This window comes from Neovison vison, chromosome 1 (assembly GCF_020171115.1).
Source record: "Neovison vison isolate M4711 chromosome 1, ASM_NN_V1, whole genome shotgun sequence".
Taxonomy (NCBI): Eukaryota; Metazoa; Chordata; class Mammalia; order Carnivora; family Mustelidae; genus Neogale; species Neogale vison.
Window position 1 is genome coordinate 215,992,537 of NC_058091.1, and position 14,510 is coordinate 216,007,046.

The window sequence follows — 14,510 nt, forward strand, 5'->3', positions numbered from 1 at the left end:
TTATTTCCCAAATACTAGCTAAATGAGGTAATAATTTATTTAATTAATGCTGGAGGATACAACAAGCAGTTAAACTTTCTTGAAAAAAAACTTATTTTAAAAAATGACAAAACATGTTTTTCTTTTTTAAATAGCAAATAACACACAAGGATACAAAGTACAAAAAAATTTTTTTTCAAGATTTTATGTATTTATTTGAGAAACAGAATGCAAGAGAGAGAGCGTGAGTGGGGTGGGTGAGAAAGGAGGATGTGGGGCTCAATCTCAGGATCTTGGGATCATGACCTGAGCCAAAGGCAGATACTTAACCTACTGAGCCACCAAGGTGCACCACAAAGTACAAAATTAAAGTTTCCCCTTTTGTTCATTCTGTTTTACACAGGTAACAACTGAAATGGTGAATAATGTTTCACACTACCAAATATCTTCTGCTGTGTTATGTTATAAATAAAGCACAGTATATTTTTTCCATATATATATGTACAGATACAGATTATAACAAGTCATCCTAGTTGTATTATTCTACAGCTTGTTTTTCCCAAATAATCCACTTGTTTAACTTTATAGTAAATTGTACACAAAATAATCCTTTTTGTTGTTGTTGTTCCTTACATTTGTAGTTCTGTTATAGTGAAGGGATAAAATTTGAGCCAACCAAAGGAAGAGTCAAAGAGGCAGAATCTGGGAGAGTTCTGAATGCATATCTTCCTTCATCAAGAATACTGCCAACCAAGGAGGCTCACCCAGCCCTGTTCAGAGTTTTTATTAAGACTGGATCAGATTCTGCTTTTGTGGTTGACCTTTAGTTTCTAGTACCTCCTATAAGTTGAGGCTACTACCTTTACTCTCCAGGTTGGAACTGATAAGCCTATTCCAAGGCCCACATCATAAATCACATCATTACACAATCTGGTGGACAGAGCCCCCAGACAAGCAGACACTTCTGCCAGGCAATATCCTGCCGTAAAGATAACATACCAGTAGCTGAGGGCAAGGGCCGTATCTCTCTTTGGATGAGGTTAATTCTTCACTATATAGATGGCATATGAATAAGATTGAGCAAATATGGTTTCCTTGCATTATACTTTCTCATACACAAAGACCTTCTTAAGGAATAACCATTGTTTTAGAGAAGTTTTCTTAAAAGGCATGCCTTGGGTGCCTCAGTTACTTAAGTATCTGCCTTCAGCTCAGGTCATGATCCCAGGGTCCTGGGATTGAGCCCCCCACCCCCCGCCCTCGTATTATCCTCCCTCTGCTTCTGCCTCTTCCCTCTCCTCATGCTCTCTCTCTCAAATAAATAAAATACTTTAAAAAATGAATAAAAAGCCTGTCTTGCTTAGTTTTGATACAGATTTGGCTTGTTCTAACAAAAGCTCTAAGTAACACTGGTTCATGAAAGATAAACGTCAGTTTATTTGTTAAATAAAGATCCAAACCAGTCTGAAAGATTTGATTACTCAAAAAACTGTAAGGTGCTGCCCAGGATGATTAGTAGATACCAATGTGGTTGGGAATGTTTGGGGAAAAAGGTTATCCTCTTCACTCCCCTAGTTAACAAGATGTTGTACTCATCTGCATGTTTCAAGACAGTTTCCTGCATCTTCAGTTAGAGAAGGGCTTTATCCTTTCTTTAAAGGTATAACCCAGAAGTTGCCAGCATCAGTTACAACCCTGTTGCATTGACCAGAACTAAACTGTATGGTTGGGAAGTATGGTACTTCTAGATGCTGCCTGCCTGATTAAACTGTCTTGTAAAAAGAACAATAGCCTAGCAATCACTTTGTAAATTAATTTTTTTTTAACTGAGCTTTATGTACAGTGTAGGGCTTGAACTCACAGCACTGAGATCAAGAGTTGCATGCTCTACTAAGGCAGCCATGAGCCCCAGCAATTCACTTTTTTTTTTCCTGATTTTTAAAAAATTTTTTTAATTTATTCATTTGAGAGAGAAAAAGAGTGCTCAAGTAGGGGGTAGGGAGAGGGAGAAAGACTCCCTCAGGCTGTGAGCCTGACACAGGCCTTGGTCTCAGGATCCTGACTGAGATCCTGAGATCGTGACCTGAACCTAAGCCACCCAGATGCCCCAGCAATTCACTTTTTTTTTTTTAATTAATTAAATTTTTAAATTTTTTAATTTTTTATCCCCAGGGGTATAGGTCTGTGAATCGCCAAGTTTACGCACTTCACAGCACTCACCATAGCACATCCAGCAATTCACTTTTAATTGACTTACCCACTCAGAAAAGTTAAAAACTGTTTTGAGGAAGTACCAAAAAAAATTTGCCAAAAACTTGGTTTGTTGTGAATGAAACATAACATTGATAACATACATTTATATAGTATTTTGTGATAAACATAACTTTTTCCTTGGATCTTGTTTTTATTTTATTCTTCTTTTAACCAGACTGTTCTCTGTGGTATGGGAGAGTTACATATTGAGATTATTCATGACCGAATCAAGAGGGAATATGGACTGGAAACCTACCTAGGGCCTCTCCAGGTGGCATACCGAGAGACCATCCTAAATGCAGTTCGTGCCACAGGTAAAACATGAAACATTTAAAATTTGCTATTTTTGTTTCTCTAGGATCTGTTTTCTGAAAGCAGGGTTCATAGTCACTAGTATCTTCCATCAGTGGGCATAGGGTGTTTTTATTTTTAAAGATTTTATTTATTTATTTGACAGAGCAAGCACAAGCAGGGAGGGAATCACAGAAGGAGAGGGAGAAGCAGGCTCCCCACTGAGCAGGGAACCTAACTGGAGGGCAGTGGGTGGCCCTCAGGCTTGATCCCAGGACTCTGGGATCTTGACCTAAGCCAAAGGCAGATGCTTAACTGACTGAGCCATTCAGGCACCCCAGGCATAGGTTTTATGTGTGGGTTTTCTTGTGTTTTTTTTTTTAGAATTTTGTTCTGTTTTGTTTTAACCCATCTCTCTTATTTTACCACTCATTACATCAAACAGATGATGAGCCCTTACCAAACAAGTATGCTTTTCAGTGGTGTTCATGGGGTAGAGTAAGCCCTTGGTGTAGGTGGCTTACACTCATCCTCACTACCAGAATGAGTATAAGAATTTAAAGTTCATGTATTTTTTTTTTTAAAGATTTTATTTATTTATTTGACAGAGATCACAAGTAGGCAGAAAGGCAGGCAGAGAGAGAGGAAGGAAAGCAGGCTCCCTGCTGAGCAGAGCCCGATGTGGGGCTCCATCCCAAGACCCTGAGATCATGACCTGAGCCGAAGGCAGAGGCTTTAACCCACTGAGCCACCCAGGTGCCCCAATGTATTATTTTTACTCTACAAAGTGAGTGGAAAATAATTTCATTTGCTTAATAAATATGGTAATGTTATGCTGATGATGTTCTTGAGAAAGTACAGGTTTTTATATTTCTGTCCCCAAATTTAAGAATTCATATTGTTTCTTTTATAGTTTCAGTTTGCTTTTCTTAAGTATAGGACTATGATAATCACTGCTCTTCCACAAGGAGTAAAAACATGGAGCAATTTCTGAAAAGAGTCACAGAGAAAACATGTTAAGGATAACCAAATGTAACTCAGTAATTTATGAAAAGGCCAGGTAGTTACTTTTCAGTAAAACTTGAAAAATTATACAAGGAGAATGTAGGAGCAAGTGATATGAGGATTTTTATTCTTGGACTTTTTATCTGGAAAATGCTGGGAAAATATAAGTCTTTAATTTCTTTTTATTTTTATGTTTTTAGAGAGACCGTGCAAGCCGGGGTTTGGGCATGGGAGAGGGAAAGAATCTTTTTTTTTTTTTAAGATTTTATTTATTTATTTGTCAGAGAGAGAGGGAGAGAGAGCGAGCACAGGCAGACAGAGAGGCAGGCAGAGGCAGAGGGAGAAGCAGGCTCCCTGCCGAGCAAGGAGCCCGATGCGGGACTCGATCCCAGGACGCTGAGATCATGACCTGAGCCGAAGGCAGCTGCTTAACCAACTGAGCCACCCAGGCATCCCGAGAGGGAAAGAATCTTAAGCAGGTTCCAGACTCCATGCAAAAGCCAACATGGGACTTGATCTCATGACCCTGAGATCACAACCTGACTTGAAATCAAGAGAGTCAGAGGCTTAACCTGCTGAGACACCTAGGCACCCCTAAATAGCATCTTTTATTTTTTATTTATTTATTTATTTATTTTTAAGATTTTATTTATTTATTTGACAGAGAGAGATCACAAGTAGGCATAGAGGCAGGCAGAGAGAGAGAGAGAGAGGGAAGCAGGCTCCCTGCTGAGCAGAGAGCCTGATGCAGGACTCGATCCCAGGACCCTGAGATCATGACCCGAGCCGAAGGCAGCAGCTTAACCCACTGAGCCACGCAGGCACCCTAAATAGTATCTTTTAAATTAACGTCTGAGCTGCTTAGAACACGAAAGGAAGCTAGAGCAGGAATCTCGGGGAAAAAGCACCAAAACTGCTAGCTATTCTGGAGGAAATCTGTAGTAGTTATCTCTAACCTAGTACTTGAGGGTCACATTGCTCATGGAAATAATTAACTGGGAAGTCTTCTCCATAAAAAGACAAGGAAACTTGGGGCAAAATTTGTAAGAATTTGTAACCATTGGCTTCTGATGGGGTTTTTAGCCTAAATTCATAAGAGCCACTTTTTTTGGAGAAAAAAACTCCAAACAAAAAAGAATTTAGTATAACATGCTCATGAATTGATAATATTCCAAGGATCCTGGAAAAAAACAAACAGGGACTCTAGATAAATGTGTCTTTAACCCATTCCTCAAAGAAAATCCTATAGATAAGGGAGTGTTAAATCAGAGTTCAAAAAATATTTTCATGTTACAAAATCACGAGATAAGAAAGGCACAATGAGGAAAGAGGCAGTTTAAACAGTATCAGTCAGAACAGCAAAGACTTCTGACACTGGAATTACTGGATGCAGAATATAAAAGAAGTATATTTATTTCTAAAGAATAAAAGGACATAGAAAGTATTAGTAAGGACCAAGAGACCATTAAGAATAAGCAGGCAGGGGCACCTGGGTGGCTCAGTGGGTTAAGCCTCTGCCTTCAGCTCAGGTCGTGATCACAGGGCTCTGGGATCGAGCCCCACATCGGGCTCTCTGCTGGGGTGGGGAGCCTGCTTCCTCCTCCCTCTCTCTCTGCCTGCCTCTCTGCCTACTTGTGATCTCTCTCTCTCTGTCAAATTAATAAAATCTTAAAAAAAAAAAAAAGAATAAGCAGGCAGTAGAACATTATGGTATATTAAAAAGGAAGGGAATGTTCTATTGGCCAAATCTGAATGAACTGGAATAGCTCTTAAGTCTAGGAATTATAGGCCATTGAGACAAAGTAGTGATTCACGAGTCTTTACTAAACAGATGGGGAAGAAGAGGAAATTCTTCCTTAGAGTGGAATGCCAACTGCTGACTGTTAGATGCTGAGGAGAAGGATTTCAGTAGGAAAATAGTCATTTTGCAACTATTGTGATTGCTAAATATTGGGTATCTTAAGGAACAGCATATTTGCATAGTCTTTAAAGGCTTTCTGCACAGACTGCTTATAAGTTGCAAGGTAAAAAAACTAGTAAGTAGGAGCTGTAATAATATGAGGAATAACCCAAAGAAGTGTATCAGATTTGAATATGTATTATAAAGCCACAGTGTGGTTCTGATACTAATGAAGCTCGAAACAGACCGACCAGTAGAACAAACCAGAAAACCTAGAAGCAGACTTGTACATATATGGAAATTCGATTTATATCAGTATTATTGAAGTTCAGTGGCCAAGGATGGATTGACTATTCTGTAAATGGGCCTGTGATAATTATCCATGTGGAAAGAGATTTAGTTAGATTCCTGACTCTTGCCATACACAAAAATCACTTCCAACTGAACCAGAAAACTTAAACATGGGGGTGCCTGGCTGTCTGTGCCTGTAAAGCATGTGACTCTTGATCTCAGAATTGAGTTCAAGCCCTGCATTGGGTGTAGAGACTACTTAAAAGAATCTTTAAAAGAAAAGTGGGGGGAGATGACTCAGTGGGTTAAGCCTCTGCCTTTGGCTCAGGTCATGGTCTCAGAGTCCTGGGATCAAGCCCCGAGTCAGGCTCTCTGCTCAGCGGGGAGCCTGCTTCCCCATCTCTCTTCCTGCCTTTCTGCCTACTTGTGATCTCTCTTTCTCTGTCAAATTAAAAAAAAAAACACCAAAAACTTAAAAAAAAAAAACAAAAAACCCTATACATGAAAGAAGAGATGCAAAATTTTCCTTGTAGTATAGAAGTATAAAGAAAATAAATGCTAGAGGGGCGCCTGGGTGGCTCAGTGGGTTAAAGCCTCTACCTTCAGCTCAGGTCATGATCTCGGGGTCCTGGGATTGAGCCCCGCATCGGGTTCCTTGCTCAGCGGGGAGCCTGCTTCTCTCTCTGCCTCTGCCTGCTTGTGATCTCTGTCTCTCTCTCTCTCTCTCTGTGTCAAATAAATAAATAAAACCTTTAAAAAAAATAAAAAAGAAAAGAAATGCTAGGATATGAAAAACAACCCCAAAACTTTATGAAAGGTAAACCTTCAGATTTTGAAAGAAAATTCAGAATTATCTTATTAACCAGGACAGATAGGGTAGGACTTATAGAATACCAAAAGTTGAAATTATGAACTAAAATATTGATGAATTTGATGTTATTAAAATTAAGAATTTCTTTGCTAGAATACACTATAAAGAAAGCAAAAAGATACATCAAAAGTTGAGGAAAGACATTTGCATCATATAAAAAGTGACAAAACATTAATATCCAGAATATATAAACAAAGTTTAAAGATCACTAAAAACATGACAACCAAGTAGAAATGTGAGCAAAAAAGATTCAACAGGTGTTTCACAAAAAAGATACCCAGAAGGCTGATGAACATATTAAGAGATTCTTAGTATCAGTAAGGATTAGGATGATGCAATTTATGACATACTATTTTACACCAGTACAGTTGGCAGGAATTAAATCAGACAGTGACAAGTGTTGGTGAAATGTTGAGCAATGGAAAGTCCTAAAAACTTCTGGTGGGATTGTAAATTATATAGCCACTATGAAAACATTTTGATAACTTCCTAGTGAAGTTGACTGTGTACCAACTTTACCACTCAGCAGTTCTTCTCTTGGGTAGATGTCTAGGGAAACTCTTAACACATGTGCACTCAGAGATAGATTGAAGAATTTTCATAATAGCACTGTAATAAAAAACCTGTACGTGGAAAAAAAAGTCCAACTATTTATGGATGAGGAATGTATAAGTTGTGGTCATATCATAGCATATTATACAGCTGTGAAAAAGAGCGAGCTGCTTCAATATGCATCATCCAGAGGACCTACAGATGTGAAGCAGGAGGCATCTGGGTGGCTCAGTCGGTTGAGCATCTGCCTTGAGCTAAGGTTGTGATCCCAGGGTCCTGGGATTGAGCTCCACATCAGGCTCCCTCCTCAGCAGGGAGCCTGCTTCTTCCTCTCCCTCTACCCCTCTCCCCTGCTCATTCTCTCTCCCTCAAATAAATTTTAAAAATCTTAGAAAAAATGTGAAGCAAAAGAAGCAAATAGCAGGGTACATAATAGAATAACAAATTCAAAACACAGTAGAGTGAACTGTGTTGTTTAGGGATACATGCATATGTAATATAACTAAGGAAAATCGTAGGAATGACTGAATATATCATGGTAGTGGTTACTTCGGAAGGCTTGTAGGTTACTGGTAATGGTTTATTTCTGAGTAGTTTTAGGTCTCATAAATGCTCCCTTAAGTAAAACATATTTCATAATATAAAAATTAGCTTAAAAAGGAATCATTAAAAAATTTTTTAAAAAAGGAATCATAAAGAGGAATTGTAGGCTATAATTCTTAGATTTAGTTTGAGCTATATGTTACTCTGTTACATGGTCCACTCACGTAAATATAGCATTGTTTTGTTTTAGTAAAATACTGGAGATTGATGACAGATGTAGGTTGTCAGGAAATGAGAGATACTGTTTTCAATCTTTAAGTCACAAGTTTGAGAAAAATCATAAATGTGTAAAACATCACGGGAAGAATGTAGAATTTAGCAGCTTGGGTAAACAGAATTTAAAAAGCCTTTTAATTTTCATTAGATAACCTTTTATACTCCAGATGTTTACAGTCAAATAAAAGTTTTGCAATTAGAATTTTAGTCACATAAGGTATTTTGAAAAGTTTAAATGTGTCATCTGTATGTCAAAACTTATAGCATCATCTGTCTTAACACATCTCAGCACTGAAGCAGTATTAATCAATGATTCACACCTGGCTTGTAACCTCAGTAAACACAGAAGCAGATGCTTTCTTTGTAGAACTTTTTACTCTGTCGTGTTTATATTGTATTTAGTGTCATTGTAATCTTTTTTCCCACTTTATCTTCTATGAGACTTCGAATTTGTTGACTGTAATATTGTGATTTGCGGCATCTTGGCATCTTTCTGGAACAAATCTCTGAGATACTATTATCATTTGTTTATAGATACCTTAGATAGAACTTTAGGAGACAAAAGGCATCTTGTGACCGTAGAACTGGAAGTAAAACCAATTGAAACACCTTCTGTTACGCCAATTATCAAGTATGCTCCAAGTGTTAGTGAAGACCTTCCAAAGGTCTCTCAAGAGGCCATTGAAAATGGAATTCACAGTGCATGCCTCCAAGGTAAGGTACTCAAGAGTAAGCTTTAGTATCACAATGACCCACTTAATCACTCCTAATATCATAGATTATTTCCATCTTTTTTTCCAGCTTTGGTAGTGTTTTCTTACTGTGTCTTCTGATTATGTGTATGTTATACCTTTTTGCATTGTCCCACAGTCCTTGGATATTCTGTTCTAGGTGGGTTTTTTGTTGTTGTTTTTTTCCCCCAGTCTTCACTTGCTTTTCACAGTTTTAGAGGTCTCTTTGGATAAAATTTCTTTTTTTTTTTTTTTAAGATTTTATTTGTCAGAGAGAGCACAAGCAGGGAAAGCAGCAGGCAGAGGGAGAAGCAGGCTTCTCTCTGAGCAAGGAGCCCAGTGTGGGGCAATGGATACAATTTCTAACTCGGCACTTTCTTCAGCCATGTCCAGTGTATCTACAAGTCCATCAAAGACCTTCTTCATTTATTCTACTGTTTTTTTTTTTAAGATTTTATTTATTTATTTGACAGAGATCACAATTAGGAGGAAAGGCAGGCAGAGAGAGAAGAGGAAGCAGGCTCCCTGCCAAGGGGAGAGCCTGATGCGGGGCTCGATCCCAGGACCCTGGGATCATGACCTGAGCCAAAGGCAGAGGCTTTAAACCACTGAGCCACCCAGGCACCCCTTTACTGTGGTTTTGATTTCTGGCATTTGTTTGGGGGATTTTTTTTTTTGGACTTCTCTCTGCTTTAATTGTCCATCTGCCTCTTCTTGCATGTGGTCTACTTTATCAGAGTTTTTAGTGTATCAGTTATGTGATTGGATTATTACAACATCCTTACCATGTCTGGTTCTGTGCTTGTTCTGTATTCATATTGTGCTTTCGTTTTTTGATATGCCTTGTAATTTTTTCTTGATGGCCAAACACAGTGTACTGGTAAAAGGAACGACTATAAACGTATCTTTAGTAATGTGGAGGTCAGGTGAGAGGGCAAAGGAAGTATTCTCTAATCCTAGGATTAGGACTCAGGCTTAGGTGAGCCCATGCCTCTGGACCAGGAACTGCACCCATGTTTCTTTTTTTTTTTTTCCCCTACTGGCCTCTGGTTGGACAGGATGGTCAGAGTAGACTGGGGTTTGGTACTAAACCCAAGTTGGTTAGGCCCTGCTAATGCCCCTGCCGGTTAGGCTCTAGTTAGCTAGTTTCCCCTGACAGCAGGCCTTTGTAAGAACAGTGTGTTCTGGAATATTTCAGAATGGTTTCTTTACCCTTCTGTCAGAAGCATAAGGAAATTTTTCTCTGATATGTATGGTAAGAATCTGCTTGAGCTCCTAGAGGTAAACCTCACAAAATTGGCCGGTGGGGGCGAGGGGTGTCTTCCTTATGATTTATGACTGGATCCCTCTGGAGTTTCTTAACTCCCAGACTTGCCCACACTGAGCCTCCAGCAGTTCATCAATTAAAGTTGACGTTTTCCTACCCTGGCAGCGGTTCCTGGGCTGGTGAACCTCTGCTCTAGGAAGCTGTGACTCCCAGTATTCACTGTCTCTCAAGGTTTGGGGGCTGTGGTTTTGTTCTTTGTCTTCTTTCTTAAGGATCCAAGAAGAGTTGCTGATTTTTCATTCTGTTCTGCTTTTTACTTGCTGGGACAGAGTGACAATTTATAAGCTGCCTACTTGAATTGGAATTAGAAGTTCTCTCCCTGTATCTACTCCTCATTGTATATTGAGTGTTAACACAGTTGTTTTCTTCCCCTTGCCTAGGACCATTGCTTGGATCCCCAATTCAGGATGTGGCGATTACTTTACATTCACTGATAATTCATCCTGGTACCTCCACAACGATGATTTCTGCCTGTGTCTCGAGATGTATCCAAAAGGTATAGAACTATCCTGTGTTATCCTTTTTGCTTTAAGGTGACTCTCCTGACATAGTGTACCGTTGCTCTATAGGCAGCTGTGCTTGGCAGCGAGTGCCTCAGACTGTTAATGTTGCCTTCTCATATAGTCAGGAAGGGTTTTTACCTTGGAGAATCTGTGTGTTCTTAGTCACCACAGTTATATGTGATAGGGGACCTAGGAAATTATTGTTCAGCACGATGACCAGGAAATACTCTTTGATTTTTGGCAGGGAGGTAGGTTTCCTTAACTGGCATTTCTGAGTTCCCCATCCCAGACACATAACTATTAGTGGGAAGCTTGGTGGTTTGAGTAGGGGACATTTTGGGGGTCACCTGGGCCCAAGATGGACTATTATTAGTTCCAATTTTGGAGTTCCTGTTTATCTGAGTAAGATTACCTTAATCAAAGATCATTGAAATCAGAGAAGTCACACTGAGAAAAAGGTTCAAGATAAGCACCTAACCTTACAAAAAGTATTAAACAATCTGATTTTCTTGGCATGGTTACCTCTCTGGATATCCCTGAGTGTCTTGCCTCAGTAAGCTACTAGAGCTGAATTAACTCATGGGATTTTAGTGTGCTAAATGCTGACTATGTGCATTCCTCTCAGTGTGGGAATACTGTAGTTTTTGTAGGTGACTGATTTGCATTAAAACACTTACTGTTTAAAACAGTTTTCTAACATTTTGGACTGTGTTTGAGACTTGATTTTCTACAGCTCCTTTGAATCCAAAATTATGAAGTTAATGTGAATACCTAAGTCCCTGACTTGTGCAAGTGGAACTCAATGTCTTGTTTATTTGAGTTCAAGTTCATACTTTTTTTCTTAAAGTAGCTCTCTGCCAGTTGGGAGCCTACTGCAGTGCTTGAACTCATGACCCTGGGATCAAGATCTGAGCTGAGACCCAGTCTAACACTTAACTGAGTGAGCCACCCAGGTATCCCTCAGGTTCACAGTTCTTAGTTTTTTGATTTTAAAAAAGCTATACATCAAAAAACATTCTGTAAATATTGTTTGCTTAAGCTATAGTTAGAAATAATACCTATCAATTAGTCATGATTAAAATGTTGAGAATCTTTATAAAAATTTTTAAAGTTTCTCCTGAAAATGGTTTTAGTCAGTAACGGTAACCTGAAAGATGTCATATTTCTAAAATAACCCCAAGCCCCATTATACTGATGAGTCCTTCAAAGCTTCATATGCCTTCTAAAAGCAAAATCTGTAAGTGTATCTTAATTGGGTAGTATATTTATTGAGATCATTAACTTCTTGGGGGCTGACATTTACTCTTTAGTTTTAATACATTAAATGAAGTACTCCCAATAGACAGACTGCAGCCCTTGTTCAGCTTCACCTAGTAGGGAAGCTATTCTCTGCTTATTAGAATGATGTTTCCTGTATTTATTGAGCCATCTTTGTGGAGCTTACCGTGCACTGACATAGACAAAATGGGATATTTATGTTTGTCTTAACCCAGAGGACCTTAAGATTTATAAGACGATTAAATATATGTCTAAGAAAGATTATGAAGCCATCAACAGAAATAAGAGCGAGCACACAGGAATGTTTGTGAAAGGAAATGATGAGATCATCTGGGATTGCTGGGTATTTGGACTGTCTTAAAGCAGGCTAGTAGGGTATAGGCTGTAACACTCAGACCATAGTCTGTGTGAAGTATGAAAGTTTGAGGAAGCTACATCGATGTTTTTGAAACTCTGGATTAGGTGGAAAGAACACTGAGGACAGATGCTGTGTATCTTAGTTATCTAGCATTCAGTCCTTTCCTTGCTTATAGCATTTTTCTTTTTAATTTTTACCTTCTCCCACTCATTTGTCCTGAAAGACATTATGTGAACTCTGCATAAGAATTTGAAAAAAAGATACATAGTTGTTCGCCACTGATGGTCATTATTTTTAGTAGTATCTTAATTAAAGGACTGTTAGATGTATTTTCTGTAGGTGAGTCACTTCAGTTAGATTTTAAAGCTATGAAGAACTGATTGTTTACTATGTATGTGTGCTGTATTTTGAAATTTTAATGATAATGAGAATATACTCTTGGTTTTAGAAATGTGGCCGTTTTTCATGATTGTGCTGGTGCCGGGCAAGAGGAGGTAGGGGAGGTAGTAACTGATCAAGGACAAAAGGATTTAGGGTCCAGAACTTTTACCAAACACAGACAGTTATAATGCCCACTTTCTGTTAATAATGAGAAGTGAGTGGTGATAGAGTGGGAACAGAACAATGAACACCTCACAGTAAGGGTGAGGGCACATTCCAGAGCCCTAGCTCTCTTACTTTGGTGGTTTCCATTGCTGGCTCTGTTTAGTAAATCCCACCTAATAACCAGAGGCTTAACATTTATAGGAAATGGTTTTGTTACTTTAAAACTCTGGCAGGGCTCCAGCAAGATAGCTTTTAAAATCAAACCCACTGGTACTTAGAGTGTTTGCATATGCCCTCTAAAACCCATGAACCGATGTGTCTGATGGCGACTCCAGTTCATTTCGTCCCCTATTCACTTGCCCATGTGCTGCACTGGCTTTTTTCAGTTTGCATGTTGTTTATGTGCTTGGTCTTCTCGCCTTTTGTTGTGCTTGTGCTACCTTATTGTAGTACATTTCCTGATTTGCCCTCATGTGGCCTCTATCTATAGTAGGCACAAAACACATTGTTTCAGCAAGGAAGAAACTTTGATTGAAAGGAGAAAACTATTTTATTTCATTGTATCTCTGTCTGTACCTTCATAGGTCCTCTCTGTAACCAAGCTTTACTAAGTACCCCCGTACTGTGTACCTGAGTTCTTATATTAGCTTTATAGACCATTAAAGCAGCTTTGTTATATCTTTTTTGCTAGAGCTCTAGGCTTACAAGGACAGGGAACATTTATGTATTTTTTATGAATTTTTAATGGAAATTTTATTTCTAATTTAAGGAAGGGGGTTAACACTATTTAATTTCTTTAGGCTCTGAAGAAAGCTGATAAGCAAGTTTTAGAGCCCCTGATGAATCTCGAGGTGACAGTGATGGGAGATTACCTCAGCCCTGTCCTGGCAGATCTGGCACAAAGAAGAGGAACCATTCAGGAAATCCAGACTCGTCAGGAAAACAAAATTGTTATTGGATTTGTTCCTTTAGCAGAAATTATGGTAGGTACTTACTAACTGAAAAGGACCTTTCTTTAATAAGATTTATTTGAGAGCAAGTGAACAGGAGCTGGCTGGGGTGGGGGAAGCAGATTCTCCACTGAGCAGAGAGCCCAATGTAGGGCGGGATCCCAGGACCTGAGATCATGACCTGAGCTGAAAGCAGATGCTTAACAGACTGAGCCACCTAGATGCCCTGAAAAGTATCTATTTTTTTTAAATACTGGGGATATTTATGCTGAAGCAAAGTAGACAATCAGGGCTTTGATTTTTAGAGGACGCATGTTAAGTTTGAGCTGTTAGGTCTTTGGATTTAAACTTACAGATGTCCAGGGGATGGTGGATCACGTCCACCCTTCACAAAGGCTGAGGTGTGCCGTACCACGCTGCAGCACCAGCCTCAATGGCCAGATTTTTCCCTTCCAAGCACTTACTGAATGCGGAGTCCAGGGACTATATCTGAAAATGGTGAAATGATAAGCAGCAGGAAGAGATACGGGAGGCTTAAATTTGCTAATGTAAATTCTTTTGATTAGGGTTATTCAACTGTGCTTCGAACGCTTACCTCTGGCTCAGCTACTTTTGCCTTAGAACTCTGTAACTATCAAGCCATGAACCCTCAAGACCAGGCGACACTGCTGAGCCGGAGAAGTGGCTTGAACCAAGTGCTGTAGGTCTTTGGAGACAACCTCATGGGCACCTTATCTACAACTGCATTTTCAGTAAGAAGAATTTTTATTGTTTTACTGAACTAGATAAACTGACAGTGGCCCTGGAGCAGCCTGTTCTGCTCTATATGAAGTTAAGTATGTGAACTGTATTGTGG

General features: G+C 39.1%; 1 protein-coding gene across 6 annotated transcripts in view; it reads left to right on the forward strand.

Moving 5' to 3' along the window:
* The window catches only part of GFM2 (GTP dependent ribosome recycling factor mitochondrial 2), a 72,546-nt gene that overhangs the window by 56,581 nt on the left and 1,455 nt on the right, over positions 1-14,510 (forward strand). For 5 of the 6 annotated variants that reach the window (XM_044267093.1, XM_044267074.1, XM_044267114.1 and 2 more), the window contains 5 exons: positions 2,408-2,546; positions 8,496-8,675; positions 10,400-10,515; positions 13,505-13,687; positions 14,221-14,406. In XM_044267093.1, coding sequence (XP_044123028.1) covers positions 2,408-2,546; positions 8,496-8,675; positions 10,400-10,515; positions 13,505-13,687; positions 14,221-14,358 — 756 coding nt within the window. In that variant the 3' untranslated portion in view covers positions 14,359-14,406. Of the gene's footprint in view, positions 1-2,407; positions 2,547-8,495; positions 8,676-10,399; positions 10,516-13,504; positions 13,688-14,220; positions 14,491-14,510 lie in introns of those variants that run through there. The other variant, XM_044267083.1, reaches the window with a different exon arrangement.